Raw genomic sequence first — 15843 nt, forward strand, 5'->3', positions numbered from 1 at the left:
GAGAAACCCTGTCTCCAAAAACCAAAAAAAAAAAAAAAAAAAAAAAAAAAAAGAAACCAACTGTCCCGAGGTCAGAATGTCTACATTTCCACAGTGGAGTGGTACCCAGCTTAGTAGTAGGTGCTCCAGAGTGTTCAAATGCATCCAACAAGCAGAAAGTTTTTGTTTTGTTTTTAATAAATTCACAATAGAGCATTTTGACAACATTTTTTGATGTCATAAAACAAATTAGTTTGTATTGGATCTATGTGTATGGATATTTGCCTGCATGTGTGTATCTGTATCCATGGGTGCCTGGTGACCATGAGGATCACATCCTCTGCATCTGGGGTTAGAGGCAGCTGTGAGCCTCCATGTGGGGCCGAGAACTCTACCCAGCTCCTCTGAGAGCAGCCAGTGCTCTTATCCAGTGAGTATCTCTCCAGGCGCCCCCACTTCCAAAAGCTGTGTTGCTTTAGCAATAATTCTGCAAATAATTTCTATGACAGTCTAAAATATACTGGAAAACACCATCTTGTTGGGTTTTATTTATGAAACAACTTTACATTATTCCAACGTTTTCTTCAGAGGTAGACTTTGTTTTGATTTCGATGAGTTCTTCTACTCGAGCCAGAACACTTTCAATCAAGTCAAATGTGAAGAGAGCTGAATGTAGGACCTGGAATGCCAAGAAAAGAGCATTGCTGTGATCACTTTAGTCTTTCTGAGACTAGACTGTCCCTCCTGTGTCAGTCTCCCCACTGCTGGGGTTCCAGACCTACGTCCCCGCACCCATAGAAATCTGTTATTAATGCTGCTCTAAAGCAAAGCAAAGAGCAGGCCTCAGATTGAATGCAGCTTAAAATTTTGGAGGCTACCTTAAGTTGCATTTCAGGAGGCATAGTAGGGATTTCTTCTCCTCCTACAGTCACAGAACAAACACCTTTACACGTTGAGGCTACTGTAAGGGAAGAGAAAAACATTTCATATTTAGCCACTACAGCAATTCTCAGAGTCTCAGTACATGTGTGTGTGTACGTGCGTGCATGTGTGGTGCTGGGACTCAAACAGAGCCTTGAACACACTAGGCAAATGCTTACTGCTGAGCTGATCACTAGCCCCAACGCTCAGATTTTATTACATGTATTTATTCATATATTGTGTGTGTGTGTGTATGTGGGTGTGTGGCATGGGACATGTGGGGGTGGGGCCACAGGACAACTTGGAGGATCTGGTTCTCTTCTTCTACCACTTGGGTCCCAGAGATTGAACTCAGGTTTGGGGCTTGACAGATGGCAAGCCCCTATAGCCACGGAGCAATCTTGTCATCTTTCAGATTTTAATAATAGTTACAAGCTACTTTAATCATTACTAATTTTAAAATATATGTCAGAGAGGTAACACCTTACAGAATATTTGTTACAAATACAACTAAACACTAGGATTATCTAACAGGTGAACTGATTCTTTATTGGCTAAGAATCACTTTAGTTACACAAACACAGCTCTCATAGCCCCTTCTTCTTTGAACATGTACTGAAATGTGTTTGGGACTGGAGAAATGGCTCAGTGGCTGAGAGCACTTAACTATTCCAACAGAACCTGGGGTGCTTCCCAGCACCCACATGGAGCTTCAGAAGCACCTGGAACGCCATTTCCAAGTGATCCAACACCCTCTTCTGACTTCCGTGGGCTTATACACTCATATGGCACACATAAATACAATCATATGGCACAAATAATTTAAAAATATGATCATTTCACAATTTTAATTTTGCACTTAATGGAAAATAAGACAGCATGCTACCAACCTTGGCTATTTTGTTGGCTGTTTTTAATTTCTGCTTCATAATGTGCTTTTGACATATTAAGTCCTACATGAAGTGGCTTTAAAAAATTATTTTCAATCTTTCCAAGTTCTGTCCATAATCCAGTCTGTTGAGAAGATTTAATGAACAAATCAGTTACTTGGCTCAGCACATACAGGATGCCTTCTGTTAATAAACGTGCACCAGCAGGAAGAGACAATGGCTATCACAGTCCTGCTCGTTAAGGCACTGTTAACACCAAGTCATGGTGTGTGTCAGCCAGAAGAACCCACTGAAACAGAAGTGCACTGCACACTGCATAAAGGCTCGGTGGGTTAAGGCCTTCACTGCCAGCCCCAACGATCTGAATTTGATCCTGAGACCACACGGTGGAAGGAGAGAGCTGGCTCCCAAAAGCTGTCCCCCGACCTCCCCTGGTGTGGACTCCTAGCAGTGGGAGCAGGCCTGTCTCTAACACTGTGGCTGGCTTTGGGTGACCTATTCCTCATACTGGCTTGCCTTAACCAACCTTAATACAAGGGGAGGAGCTTAGACCTAGCTTAACTTGATATGCCATGCTTTGTTGACACCCATGGGAGGTCTACCCCTTTCTGAACAGAAACCCAGGAGGAGTGGATGGGGGTGAGTGAGGGAAAAGAATGGGAGGAGAGGAGAGTAAATTAAAAAAACAACATGAACTTACAAATAACAAAAAAGACGTAACTGTATATATACTTCAGTTTCTTTTTCTTTGCCAACCTCACCTCCCAAGGGCTGTAATTACAGGCATAAGCCATAGCATCAAGCTAAAGGCCATAATTTATTTTAATTTGTAGTCCAAACATTAAAACACCGACTAATAAAAAAACAGCCTTCAAAATTAGGCTAAAGAAAATTTCTTTCACATGCTGTTCAGCATAATTCCAGTCTTTCCTATAATGAACTGTACTGATTTTAGAAGCATGTAGGAGTAAAGACGCTATGGAGTTAAAAATATATTCTTTGTCTTACATGAAAGTTTTCAGATTTTTTTTAAACAAAAGAAGTTTAAGGTTTCTTTCATCTTTGATTTCTAAGGGTTGAACTTTTGAAATCCTCTCAATTGTCTGCCTTTCCTTTCATATCCTCGTCACTGGGTTAGCAGTTCTGTCTTAACTATGCATTAAAGATTCACTGCAGCCTACCAAACCCCACTAGGCATCTCTGCACCACCGTGAAATGGGTTCTGGAACAGGTAGGAATCTTGCAAAGGCAGAGTCAACCATAATAAAACTAAGACATGGAAAAGGGCATGGCCATGTCCCCTTCTTGGCCCTTCTCCTAACATATGTCTTACTTATTAAACAGTATCACAGAATTAATTGTACCCCTTCCGTAGCAAGTAAGGGATAGTCATGTTAGCCGCGCGGCCCTGCAGATTATGCACCCGGGCTGTTTCCTTTCACTTCTTACTGTGGTGCTAAGGACTGAATTCAAGAGCTCGTGACAGACGGTTATTCTGCCACAGAGCCACAGCTCCAGTCCTGGCACGTTTTAATTTTGAATAAACGCATTAGAAAGGATTTGAGTGAAAAGGACAGAAGGTAAGCAATAGCACAATTACAGCTCTATTTTAGAATAAACTTGTAATCCAAAACAAGTAATAACTATGTAAAGAGACCCAACATTAGAGAGCATGAGCTATAAAAGTTAGAGATGGAGATGTTCATCTTTAAGAGTCTAAAGTGACAGGAAGCTGAAGTGAGGAAGAAAGTGCTGAAAGCATGCAGGGAGCTAAGGGGGGACAGTAAGCCAGGGACATGGAAAGTGAAGAGGCTGGTCAGAAAAGAGCGCAGTTATGACTCATTATGAACCACTATTGTCTTTACATTGCGATGGCTTTCTATCTCTTCCTGTGCGCCTTTCTGACTTTCTAGCTTTCCATCTTTTAGCACACCTAAGTGGGCAAAAATAGGAACCTGTGGGGTTCCTCCAAGTACAATGCCCACAGTTCAATCACCACAGTATTACTTTGTAACTTGTAAGCCAAGCCAGAAGCTACTCTTCCTGTTTTAGACTAGGTCCTACTTCACACTGCGGCTGGCCTAGAACTGTGATCCTTCTCAGCGGAATCACACCTGGAGGGGGCTGTCACTTACTTGTTAACCACAGTGGTTATATTTGCTTATCCTCTCTGTTAGGAATGTTTCCATCACAGACAGGCTACTAAGCTGCACACAAGGCATCAATCTGGCAAGTTAGACTAGGACTTCTACTAATCATTTCCCTGGTATGGAAACCCTTATGGCAGCACACAGCAAAAACAAACAAAAACCAGTATTTGGTTCCCTGGGGGGAAAGCAAACATTAAATAAGGCAGCCCTCTAAGCGGGCTGTATTCTTTCCTACGTTATAAAATGTCCACACGGAAGTGCAGTAAGGTATCACCTATGGGTGTCAGAAACAGACACTGTCTTCCCTCTCCAAGCAGAGACTTTGGACCCTGTGTTGGGCTGCACTCTATAGCAAGTACTCCTGTCATTGCTAATCAGTGAGACTCCTGTGCCACCAAATCACATCTCTCGTGTATGTCCAGCCTTCCTGACTACTGCAAGGTTAAGCTCATACCGTCCCTAAGGATGCCGGCCAAAGCCCCAAGGCCCAATGCCACTCAATTTATATTGTATTTTTTCTGTTTTTACCATAAGTGCCTTGAGGAGTCGGGGGTTAATTTAATTTCAAAGGTTCTACATGGAGTGGTAGCTAATTTGTATTACATTCTAGGTATCTACCCTTGAGCAAATTATTGATCCTTCCTGTGAGAGAACGGTTACTGGGAAGGGAAACAGAGTACTTTTCTTTCAGCATTGTGAAGAGTGACATACAGCTGCTGGCCAGGATAGTGGTCACCTCCGTCAGTGAGAAGAACATATGGAAACACCTGTTGTTAAATTTGATATACAGTTGGATAAACAGATCTACACATTTATTAAAACTTAATGACTATACACTTAAAGCCTGTCACTTCATATATGTAAATGAGAGCCAGGTGGTAGTGGCGCACACCTTTAATCCCAGATCTCTGGAGGCAGGTAGGTGGATCTCAGTGAGTTCAAAGTCAGCCTGGTCTACAGAGCAAGTTCCAGGATAGCCAGGGATACACAGAGAAACCCTGTCTCAAAAACAAAAACAAAACAAAAAACAATGAAAAACTGATAGAGAGGAAGACAGATGTCTGGCAAATGGATGACCACTGTAAAGTTCTGACAGCTTTGCTGGACATGTCAGTTTCTTCACAATAAAAGTCCCCTAGTACAGACTATGCCAGGGTGAATAATGGTCAAATTACTGAGTGCACCAGGTCTCCTGAAGGTACTGCTGCTCCTGAGACTTCTCATCCTAATTGTGACCTACCCGAGTACTAAAGACTTCTGGCACTCTTACATGAAACGTAATTACTTTCATTCTTCCTATCACTTTAAAAAAAATCCAGATTAATATGATTCATGTGGTTACAGGTAATAGGAGAGCAATTATTAGAATGGAGTGGGCAGAAATGTGATTTTACTGTATGACAAATCTCCCTCAAATAGTTTTCTATTTATTGAATACTTCTAATGAAGTGCTATTAAAAAAAAAGAACCCAACTTCCTACACACCATTCAAAAAGTACTGTTAACAAACTCAGTTTTAGGGCTAAATGCTTCAGTTTGTCATATCTGAGGTAATACAAGATAATTTTATTCCACATAGCTCGGATTAAAACCTTGAATTAATACATAAGCGGAAGAGGCTGAGTAAGAGGCTCACGGTCTGTGGAGCTCCACAAGGTCAGTTGACAGGAGTCCTGCACCTCTCGTGCCAACAGGGCCGTGGTGTTTGGTGTAACTGGCCCACATAAGCTCATAGGGAGTGGAACTCTTAGGTGTGGCTTTGTTGGAGGTGATGGTGTCACTATGGAGGCGGGCTTGAGGGCTCACATATGCTCAAGTCATGCCCAGTGTCTCAGTTCACTTCCTGATCTATCCAGGATCTGTCCCTGGTACATGAGCTGGCTGGCTGGAGCCCGTTCTCCATGGCAGGTGCCATGGGCAGCCTTAATGCATGGAGGAGGGGCTTGGCCCTGTCCCAACCTATTGTACCCGACTTTGCTGACTCCTCTTGGGAGTCCTCACCTGTGAGGAGTGAACTGGGGTGGGCTTAAGGGGAGGTGGGGGTAGACCAGGAGGAGGGGTGGGAGAACTGTGGTTTGAATGTAAAATGAAATTTAAAAGAATAAATTATAAAAAATAAATTGGAGCAATTAAAAAGTTGTATGTATCTCAGCTCCTTATCCAGCACCATGCCTGCCTACATGCAACCATATTTCCCTCCATGATGACAATGAACTGAACCTCTGAAACTGTAAGTGAGCCACCCCACTAAAAGTATTCCTTTATTAGAGTTGCTGTGGTTATTACCCTGTCTCTTCACAGCAATGGAACACTAAGACAGGGTCTAGCAAGAGAGCAGAGACACAGTAGGAAACACATGTGAAAAGCTAAGTGTGCCTGGGAACCAACAGCAGTGTCAGAATAGGTACCAAGTGTTATAGCTGGATAAAAATAATAAATGCTGGTTCAGGACAGTAATCAAGAAAAGGTGAACTACTTATGCATTCAGAATATAATCACAGGCTTTTCCAAATAATTCACTTACTTGATTGTCATTTTCATTATCTTTGATAACCAAATACCTCAATAAATTCAGTGAAGCCATAATCCTGTTAATTTAAAAAATAATTTGTTATTTTCAGTATGATTTATGTAATCATCAATTGCCAATTTCTTAGTTTATGGAGTTTACTATTAGAGCCCCGGTGACGGTCACACCTCACCTATCTGAGTTCTGCAGTAAATCTGTTTCGGCACCCTCAGGGAGAAACAGTACCAAGTCCAACAGGGAAATCAGCTGTGGTCCCGCAAACCATTTGTTACATGTTTTCTGAAAAGCAAAAGAAACATGAAAAATTAATGTAATAGCATGATAAATCTTACATATTGTAATAATGTGACACTACAAAAACTATTATATTTTTAACATTTTTAACTTTCATTTCATTTCTTTCCAGACACATATGAACATCTTGCCAGTTTGAAAACACTGGTGGTCTTTTTTTTACATGGGGTTATGCATATGAGATTCAAATTTCCATTTTTTGGAACTATATAGCACAACAAAAGCCATATTATCAGCTAAAACAAGTAATACAGCTTAAGTTGATAGTTAACAAGTTGTCAAAATTCAGGGAAGTATGGTGGTGCTTGCTTTTTAAACAGGGAATTATATTTTAATAATACAGACAGAAAAATACTGTGGGTAAACCATTGATGTAGGTCACATGTCATTAAATTGATAATTGACCCCTCACCTGGGTCTGTATTCTTACCTTAAATGACGCATCAATCTGATTTTTGATATTTTGAATTATAAATCCTTCCACACCTGAGTGATTACTTGTATTTAATAAGCACCTTGAAAGTATAACACATGAAATTATATTAAACTGCAATATAATTAGCGTTAAGAAAGTTTACAATTCAGGTGGGCCTTATGTTAACTTCTAAGAATATAAAATTCACAGTGACAATGATTATCAGTGTGGTTAGCTAACTAAGGTCATCTAATGTGGGATGCCCCCTGTATGCTGTGAATATGTTTCATTACCATTGGTTAATAAAGAAGCTGATTTGCCAATAGCCAGGCAGAGTAAAGCCAGGCAGGAAATCCAAATAGATCTGGAGAGAAGAAAGGCAGAGTGAAAGAAACTCCACGAAGTCTGAGGAGTGAGATGCCAGAATACTGTGAGTACGCCACAGCCACGTGGCGATACACAGTTGAGCAGAAATGGGCTGGTGTAAGTGTGAGAGCTAGTCAGCAACGTGACCGAGCCACTGTCCAGACAAGTATAATTCATATTAAGCCCCAGAGTGATTATTTTATAACCAGCTGCAGGACTGCATGGAATGCATAAAAGCTTCTAGCTACAGTCATCTTAACAGCTTTTTGCTTTCATTAACTGGTAAATATTTTGTACAACTGGGTCTTTATTTTTTCAGTGTGTGCAGAGGCCAGAGAATGGGTTTCCTGTTCTATCAGGGGTGTGTGTGTGTGGGGTGTACACCGGGTGTCCTGTTCTGCCAGTCATGTGTATGTATATGTAGGCCAGAGACTAATACACCCACCTCCTAATATAAGAACAGTGGAATGTCCATGTAAACTGCATATATGGCCTTATAAAGCCTGTATTTATTATTTAGCCTAAAATTTTCTAATCTTTAGCTCATTACCTAAACTCTACTAGAAAGATCTAAGAGTAACTTAGAGTGACTAACCTGTCAAAGTTACAAATCTTTGTGGCACCCTTGGTTTACCAGTTATAAATAATGGAGATTATTGAACTCGGTAAGGTTCTAGCAGGAGCATTATCAATCCCAGTTATTCCTTTAAGACTGCTTAAGTTTACAGTGTTCCAATCAAACTAAAAATTACACATTGCCACTCACATAACACATATTACATGTTTCCAAAATACTTGGTGAGCTGATTGATTCTTCAGCTCTTACAGGTCTGGAACAATACTGTACAAATTGTGTACCTTTACATAATTACATGGCACTCATAGGTTTCTGTCAGCCACGGGCTATGTTCTGAAGTTGATATGTTAACATCAACAAGACTTTTGTGAAGTGATTGATGAGATCCTAAAGGCTTAAACCAATCGATAGATCAACCCTTGATGGAGTCATAGTACAATGGTATTCCTGAGAGGGGAACGAGGAGGCAGAGCCTCATGCATCGGGAAGCAGGTGGAAGGATGCGCCTTGTCCTCGGCCCTTCCTGTGAGGTGAACAGCTCTGCTCCATTATGGCCTCCATATTCCTCCTCCATATGAGCTCTGTCTTACCGCAGGCCCACAGAACAGGAGCCACCCAGCCACAGACGACACGCTGAGCCCAAATAAACCTTTCACCCTAACTTGTTTTCTCAATTACTTTGTCATGGCCAATGAAAAGCGCCTAGCCATCCATCTTCATACATACCTAAATAATGTGTATTTGCCTTGTGAATCCAACTTGTCGATATACAGCTGAAGCATGGCTAACCCCTTTTTCCTCTGAAATGAAATAAACAATACGATCACAAAGACATTTAAAATTAAGTTATCTATTAAAACTTCTCACTATGACATTAGTTAGTCCCCAAATCACACATACCAATGTCTCAATGGGGCAAAGTGTCATTACTTTGACTAAGCCCTAGAAATAAAGAAAAAAACATTTTAAATTCAGATATGGATTCTGACTGCAAAGCAAGTAAAATTAGTGCTAGATGCAAACTGAAAGTTGAGAGGAAAGGGCAGTGGAAGGAGACATACAAGCTTCAGAGTTGCGCTCCTCTGGCCTTCACTGTTAAGTCTGTGGCACACTGACTACAATCAGTTCTGTACACAGCACAAAATGAGATGTGACTAAGTGTGACTTTAAAGTGAAGGATAGTTTTCAATTATGTATAGAATAGCAAGAACAAGAATAAAATAATAAACATAATGTATCCATTAAATATAATAAAACTTAATGTAGTAGCAAAAGACACTCCTTTCTATTTAACTATTAAGAAACTTCTAAACCAGGTGATGGTGGCACATGCCTTTAATCCCATTACTCAGGTGGCAGAGGCAGGAGGATCTCTGTGAGTTCGAGGCCACTCTGGTCTACAGAGCTACACAGAAAACCCTGTCTGGGGAAAGAAAAATTTCTACACTCACAGATAAAAATCTACAGAGCCCAGGCGAGTCCATCCCAGGAGGACACACAGGATGGACACCGAGGACTGAGAGTGTAAGTCAGGACAAGGTCAAGGACTTTGCTTCCCCGGGCCTTCCATCATGCCATCAACTGGGATGGTCGTTAATAGCTGTCTAAGTATAAGTTAACTCTAGGAGCTGGGGGAAACTCATAAAGAATAAAAGTGTTTTAAAGTATAAGTTAATCAAAATTAAAACTCAGTTCTGTAGTCTTACTCGCCACTAACAGGTAGTCTGGCTTTTGTCAAGGCCAGCACGGATGGCAGGCAGACCATTTCCATCAGCACAGAAAACTCAACTGGAAGCTACAGCAGCACTTGCAGAGGCTGAGAAGGAAAGGGGAGGGATCACAGGCAGAGGCTGAGAAGGAAAGGGGAGGGATCGCAGGCAGAGGCTGCCTTGCAGCGTTCAGGACCAGCCAGCAGCTGTTTCAGCGTTTGGATGTAAATTCCACTTACCTGAGGCACAGAAAGAAAACTCTTGATCTCTAAGTACTGATAAAGGAGGCTGTTGTCTTCTAATCTCAATAAGCTTTTCTCCAGAAGTTCCTACAAGTGAAAATCCATGCATATACATACAGTGAAGTTAACGGCTATATTCATATTTTTGTAATTTATAATGCTAGCAAAGATACTGGTAACATGTCTCAACAAAGAAAGGGGGTTACCACAAGCCTGATGGCCTGAGGTCCCCAAAACCCGGCTCCTGCAGGTTGTCCTCTGACCTCCATAAGTGCACATGCATGTGCCTGTATACACACACACACACACACACACATACACACACACAAAATGGTAGCAAAAGAATCTTACCAATCCTTTAGAGAAAATAGACTGTTCTGTTCTGAAAGAAAATATTAAAAATTATCACTATGGTTTTATAATTTTTTTAGGATGGTTCCTTACTTTAGGAAAAGCAAATAAAAATGGAAATACAAGGTTTTTTTTTATAGCTGGAATGCCTGGGCACACCTGAAGACTAGCAATTACTTGGGAGGCTGAAGAAAGAGGATCTAGCATTGGACACCAAGGCTCATTGCAACACTGTTTGAAAATTACTTGGTGTGTATGTTAAGGAGAAATTCTGTTAAACTCCGCTTTTGTTGTTGCCTTCTGACACACGGTCTCAGGTAGCATCCCTGGTCTCAACACTTGATGCTAAGGATGAGCTTTAACCCTGGACCCTCCTGTTCCCACTCTCTCCTAAGGACTATTCAATATTACAATTCAATCCTGAGATGTCATCTAAATGATCTTACCTTTGCAGAAACAGTTCAATATGTTCCATGTTCAGCTGCAAAAGGTATGATGGGCTAAAGTAGGAAAGAATATTAGAGTTAAGGTTTGTATAGTTAAAATAAAGTGAAGTTTTTGGGGTGAGCTCTAATCCAGTACCTCATGTCTATTAAAAAGGAAACTCAGGGGCTGGAGAAATGGTTTAGGGGCTAGGAGATTACACTGCTTTTGCAGAGGCCTTGAGTTCAGTTCCCAGCACCCACGTCAGGTGGCTCCAATGTCCACTTCAGATTTCTGCAGGCACCGCATTCACATTCACACACTCCCGCACAGACACGCACAAATGAACACAATTAAATCTTTTTAAAGGAAATTCAGAAAGTTGCACACAGGGATTGCCAGAGAAGTATGGCAGAAGAGGGAATCTCAAGTGAAGTTCCCTTGGTCAGACTGGCCTGTGACTACATCTGTGAAATTAGTCTGACTGATATGGAGAGGGCCCAGCCCACTGTGGGACCATCCCCTAGGTACATGCTCTGGGCTGTGATTCCTGCCTTAACCTCCCAAATTCTGAAATTACAAGTGTACATCACCACACCCAGCCAGTTATCTTTTTCTATAGTATTCTTACCTGGTTTGGGTGTCAGGATATTATCTTTAAAGAATGAATTTAGAAGCACTCCTTCCCCTCTTAAGTAGTTAGTTCTGAGAGCATCTGGTAGGATCAGTAGTGATCTGTACAGCCCTGGACTTTTCTTCATCTGGAGATGTTTTGATACTGATCTGTTTAGGTTCTTAGAATTGCCTCAGTTCAATTTTGGTAGGTTATAGATGTCTAGAAATGTACTGACTTGTAGATTTTCCAACTTATTAGAGTATAAGTTTTTAATAATTCATAGTGGTCATCTGTATTTAGTGGTAACAACACCACTTTGTACGTAAATTTTATCATCTTACTGTTAGTTTGGTTAAATGTCTGTGAACTTATTTGCCTTTTCAAAGAACTAGCTGTTCCATCAATCTCTTGTATTGTTCTTTTAGGCTCCATGTCATTTCTTTCCACCCTGCTATTTAGTTTCTTCTACCAAATTTGTTTTGGGCTAATTCTGTTTGCCTAAGACCTTCAAATACATCATGAAGTTATTTACCTGAGATTTACTTCATTTTTATTTATGTGTGTGTACACATGTGTGGGTGCCCACAGAAACCAGAAGAAGACATGAGATAACTCAGGGCTGGACTTCAAAGCAGCTGGGAGTGACCTGATGTGGGTGCTGGGTCAGAGCCACTGCTCCTCAAAAGGGCAGCGAGCACTTAGACACTCAGTCAGCTTTCTAGCCACTTATGGTTTTAATTTAGGTACTCACAGCTACAGATTGCCCTTTCAGAATGCCTTTCCTATATCCTGAAGTTCAGGTAGGTGAGTTGTTTATTTTGTTTTTCATTTGATCCTAGAAGTTATAAATTACCTGTTTCCTCAATGACACGTTGAATGGTCAAAAGTGTATTATGTAATTGATCCCCAGGTGTTTGCCTATTTTCTGTACTTTGTTTGGCTATTGATTTCTAAGTTTATCATATTATGATCTGGTAAAAGATATAATTGTTTTTAAAATTGCTTAGACATGTTTTATGGCTTAGAATGTGATGTCTTTTTACAGAAAGTTTCTTGGCTGGTGACAATGTATATTCTGAAGACGCTGAGGGAAATAGTCTGTAGACGTTGTTAAGTAGCTTTGGCCTACCATACAGCCTCAGTAACGTTTCTGTTAGCTCTGTTCTCCGAGTCCCTGTCTCCTGATGAGATTGGGAGTGGAAATCTACCTGCTATTGAATCTGGACTTACTTTGCTGCAGTACTGTCTGTTTTATGGGATTATGTCTTTTAAATGGCTTGTTCTATTATTTTGGCTTGGGTCTACATTGTCAGATACAAGAAGAGTTAGTCCATCTTATGCTCAGATTCCACTTAGAATATCTTTTTCCATACTTTAAGTCTATGTGGGATGTCTCTCTTTGTCTGTCTGTCTATTTCTTCAAGGCAGCATTTCACTGTGTAGCCCTCGTTAGCCTCGAACATACTGTGGATGGCCTTGAACTCACAGAGATTTGCCTATTCTGACTCCTAAGTACTTAAAGATGGAAAATAGTTTGGGACTGGAGAGATGGTTAAGCAGTTAAGAGCACACACTGTTCTTGCAGAGGACCTGAGCCGGTTTCCCAGGACCAACTGTACTCCGTCTCCAGGGGGGATCAAGTGACTCTGGTCTCCATGGGAGTCAGCACTCACATGCCATATGCACACATATAGACACAATTTAAAATGCTTTAAAAACTAGAAACTAGTTGGATGTCATTTTAATACAGTCAGTTGATCTGTATATTTTAATTAGAGAATTCAGAGAATTTACATTTAGGGTTATTACTGAGAAGTATATGGCTAATTCCTATTGTTTTCCTGATTAAGGTACTGTTTTCTTTTTAACTTACCTTGTTTTGGAGGTTTAGTAATTCTCAATTGGTCATCTGTTTTTTTTTGTGACTTATTCTTCCCTATGCTGCTGTGGCTATCATTTCTCTGTGTGCAAGATCGCCCAATGTACCTCTTTAGTGCTGGTTTAACGGTTGTGACTTACTCTAGCTTGTGAAGATCTTGGAAGGTCTTTATTTCTACATAAATCTTCCTGGATATAGTAAAAAATTTGGAAGCCATTTACTTTCAGCTTGAGATATATCATTCCATGATCTAGTTTGTCTCCCGAGGGGTCTGATGAATTTCTGATGAATTTGCCTTTGGAAGTAGCTTGGCACTCCACTTTTGTAGCAGTGTGTGTGTGTGTATTCTGTTTGCTTGGTGTTTTATCTAAACTATCCTTTGGGGAGTTTCCTGTTTGGCCATTCTAATTGCCTCCTGTACATGGATGTACCTTCCTTTCTATAGATTTTGGAAACCACATTAAAAACTTGTATTCTCTGGCATTTCAATCACTTCACTATCTTTGGAACTGGCTACTGAAGCATGAATGAGTGTTTGTAAGAACACTCCAAGAAAACAAGACAAGAGTCTTGTGACCTCCATTTCTTCAAAACACAGAATTGTTCTTGGAATGTATTTTTGTGATCTTCCCGGGTGCAGTGGAAAGGAGTGAGTTTACTTCAGATTACTCATTATTGCTCACTGGTGTTGTTCAAGTAACTGTTTAAATTATCCTTTATACACTCCTACAGAAAAACATTTTTTTCCCACATGTGGCTTGTCCTTGTGATTGTACACAGCTTAAATTCATGAGGACGTTATTAACCATCAGAGTATAAACTGTCTGAGGCTCTGAATAAAGTTAGTCATTGCATGGGACTTGAGTCTCCGTCATTTATCAGTTCCATTCTTCCAGGTCCCAGTAATGACAACAAACCCATGGATATTTAATTACAGAAGAAAAATATTGAAATAACTATACTCCCAAAATAAGGATAGATAAGAACTAGGATGTCTAGAGGGTTAGAATTACAAAGCTGGAAATACATATAAGTAATAAGAAAGAGGACAAAGAAGGGAAGAAAAAGAAGATGGCGGAAAGAACAGAAACATTTACAGAGTGGAGGTAAGAGAGATACTAATGTTGAGGGAACGTAATACAACTCCATCAAACTCAGCAGGCAGAGTCCACACTGCTTCCCTGCCAGCCCACATATGCTGTCACTACCGCTGGCCTAAACTCTTGCCAGTGTTTTCCACTGGCGGCTCAGCAACCTGGCAAGTGTAACCTCCTTTCATTTCCTCCTGCTGGCTGAGCCTAAGAACCACTTTGTGGATGCCCTTTCATGCCAGAGGTCAAAGGATGGCTGCAGGAAATGTCCAAGCAGCAGCTAAGTTCCACCAGAGTCTACAGAGCTCTGACTGTAACAGCATCGATGCTGGGAGGAGAGGAGGCATGGCCACTGAGTGACAGCACACCTGCACACACTGAGCGACAGCACACCTGGACACACTGAGTGACAGCACACCTGGACACACTGAGTGATTGACAGCACACCTGGACACACTGAGTGACTGACAGCACACCTGCACACACTGAGTGACAGCACACCTGGACACACTGAGTGACAGCACACCTGGACACACTGAGTGACAGCACACCTGGGCACACTGAGTGACAGCACACCTGGACACACTGAGTGATTGACAGCACACCTGGACACACTGAGTGATTGACAGCACACCTGGACACACTGAGTGACAGCATACCTGGACACACTGAGTGATTGACAGCACACCTGAACACACTGAGTGACAGCACACCTGGACACACTGAGTGATTCACAGCACACCTGGACACACTGAGTGATTAACAGCACACCTGGACACACTGAGTGACAGCACACCTGGTCACCCTGGTCCTGTCTGAACCCTGGCCTTGCATACACTCATGGCCAGCTTTACTCCTCAGAGGTGAAGATGCAGTTCCCAGCTCTAAGTTCTTCTGTTCCTGCTGCAATGGAGCCCACACTTCCTATAACTTAAAGCCTATGTTCCCTGATCGGGGTTCAAGTCAGAATCAGCCTCTGGTACCCATGGTGATTCGCAAAGTGGTTGTTTCCTCAGTCAGCAGAAAGGGTAAGCCCTTAGCACTTGGAGGTTTAGTAATTCTGCGGCTTCTACTTCCCCAGCTAAAGAGTATGCCCACAAGATCACTCGAGGTCCCCTACGGCATCAGCCAGCAAGACAGGAAGCCCCGGGCCCACCCGCCCCTCTGTCCTTTGCTATGTAGATCACAGACCTCCAGACTCAACACCATACTCTGTGCCCCTGAGGCTCACAAGGCTTTCCTTCCCTTCCTCCACAGCTCCACAGGGGGAGTTCTCCCCATTCCAACCATTTTGCCTAGCACTCACGTGGAGAGTGTGGTGCTCCTTCATGAACCTGATTGATTTCATTCGTCTCTGTACCGACCACTGTCACACTCTGGGCCTTTCCATTCCACCCACACCCCGCTCTG

General features: G+C 41.7%; 1 protein-coding gene across 5 annotated transcripts in view; it reads right to left on the reverse strand.

The window, feature by feature from the left end:
- Nucleotides 1-156: 156 nt before the first annotated feature.
- Nucleotides 157-15843, reverse strand: part of Glmn (glomulin, FKBP associated protein) — a 30353-nt gene continuing 14666 nt past the window's right edge. For 3 of the 5 annotated variants that reach the window (XM_040733468.1, XM_040733470.1, XM_040733469.1), the window contains 11 exons: nucleotides 10871-10924; nucleotides 10425-10455; nucleotides 10071-10160; nucleotides 9023-9064; nucleotides 8849-8922; nucleotides 7195-7279; nucleotides 6643-6749; nucleotides 6465-6528; nucleotides 1791-1914; nucleotides 858-940; nucleotides 157-658 (listed from right to left, as the gene is read on the reverse strand). In XM_040733468.1, coding sequence (XP_040589402.1) covers nucleotides 542-658; nucleotides 858-940; nucleotides 1791-1914; nucleotides 6465-6528; nucleotides 6643-6749; nucleotides 7195-7279; nucleotides 8849-8922; nucleotides 9023-9064; nucleotides 10071-10160; nucleotides 10425-10455; nucleotides 10871-10924 — 871 coding nt within the window. In that variant the 3' untranslated portion in view covers nucleotides 157-541. The remainder of the gene's footprint in view (nucleotides 659-857; nucleotides 941-1790; nucleotides 1915-6464; nucleotides 6529-6642; nucleotides 6750-7194; nucleotides 7280-8848; nucleotides 8923-9022; nucleotides 9065-10070; nucleotides 10161-10424; nucleotides 10456-10870; nucleotides 10925-15843) is intronic. The other 2 variants (XM_040733471.1, XM_040733472.1) reach the window with 2 other exon arrangements.

This window comes from Mesocricetus auratus, unplaced genomic scaffold (assembly GCF_017639785.1).
Source record: "Mesocricetus auratus isolate SY011 unplaced genomic scaffold, BCM_Maur_2.0 Super-Scaffold_100031, whole genome shotgun sequence".
Lineage (NCBI taxonomy): Eukaryota > Metazoa > Chordata > Mammalia > Rodentia > Cricetidae > Mesocricetus > Mesocricetus auratus.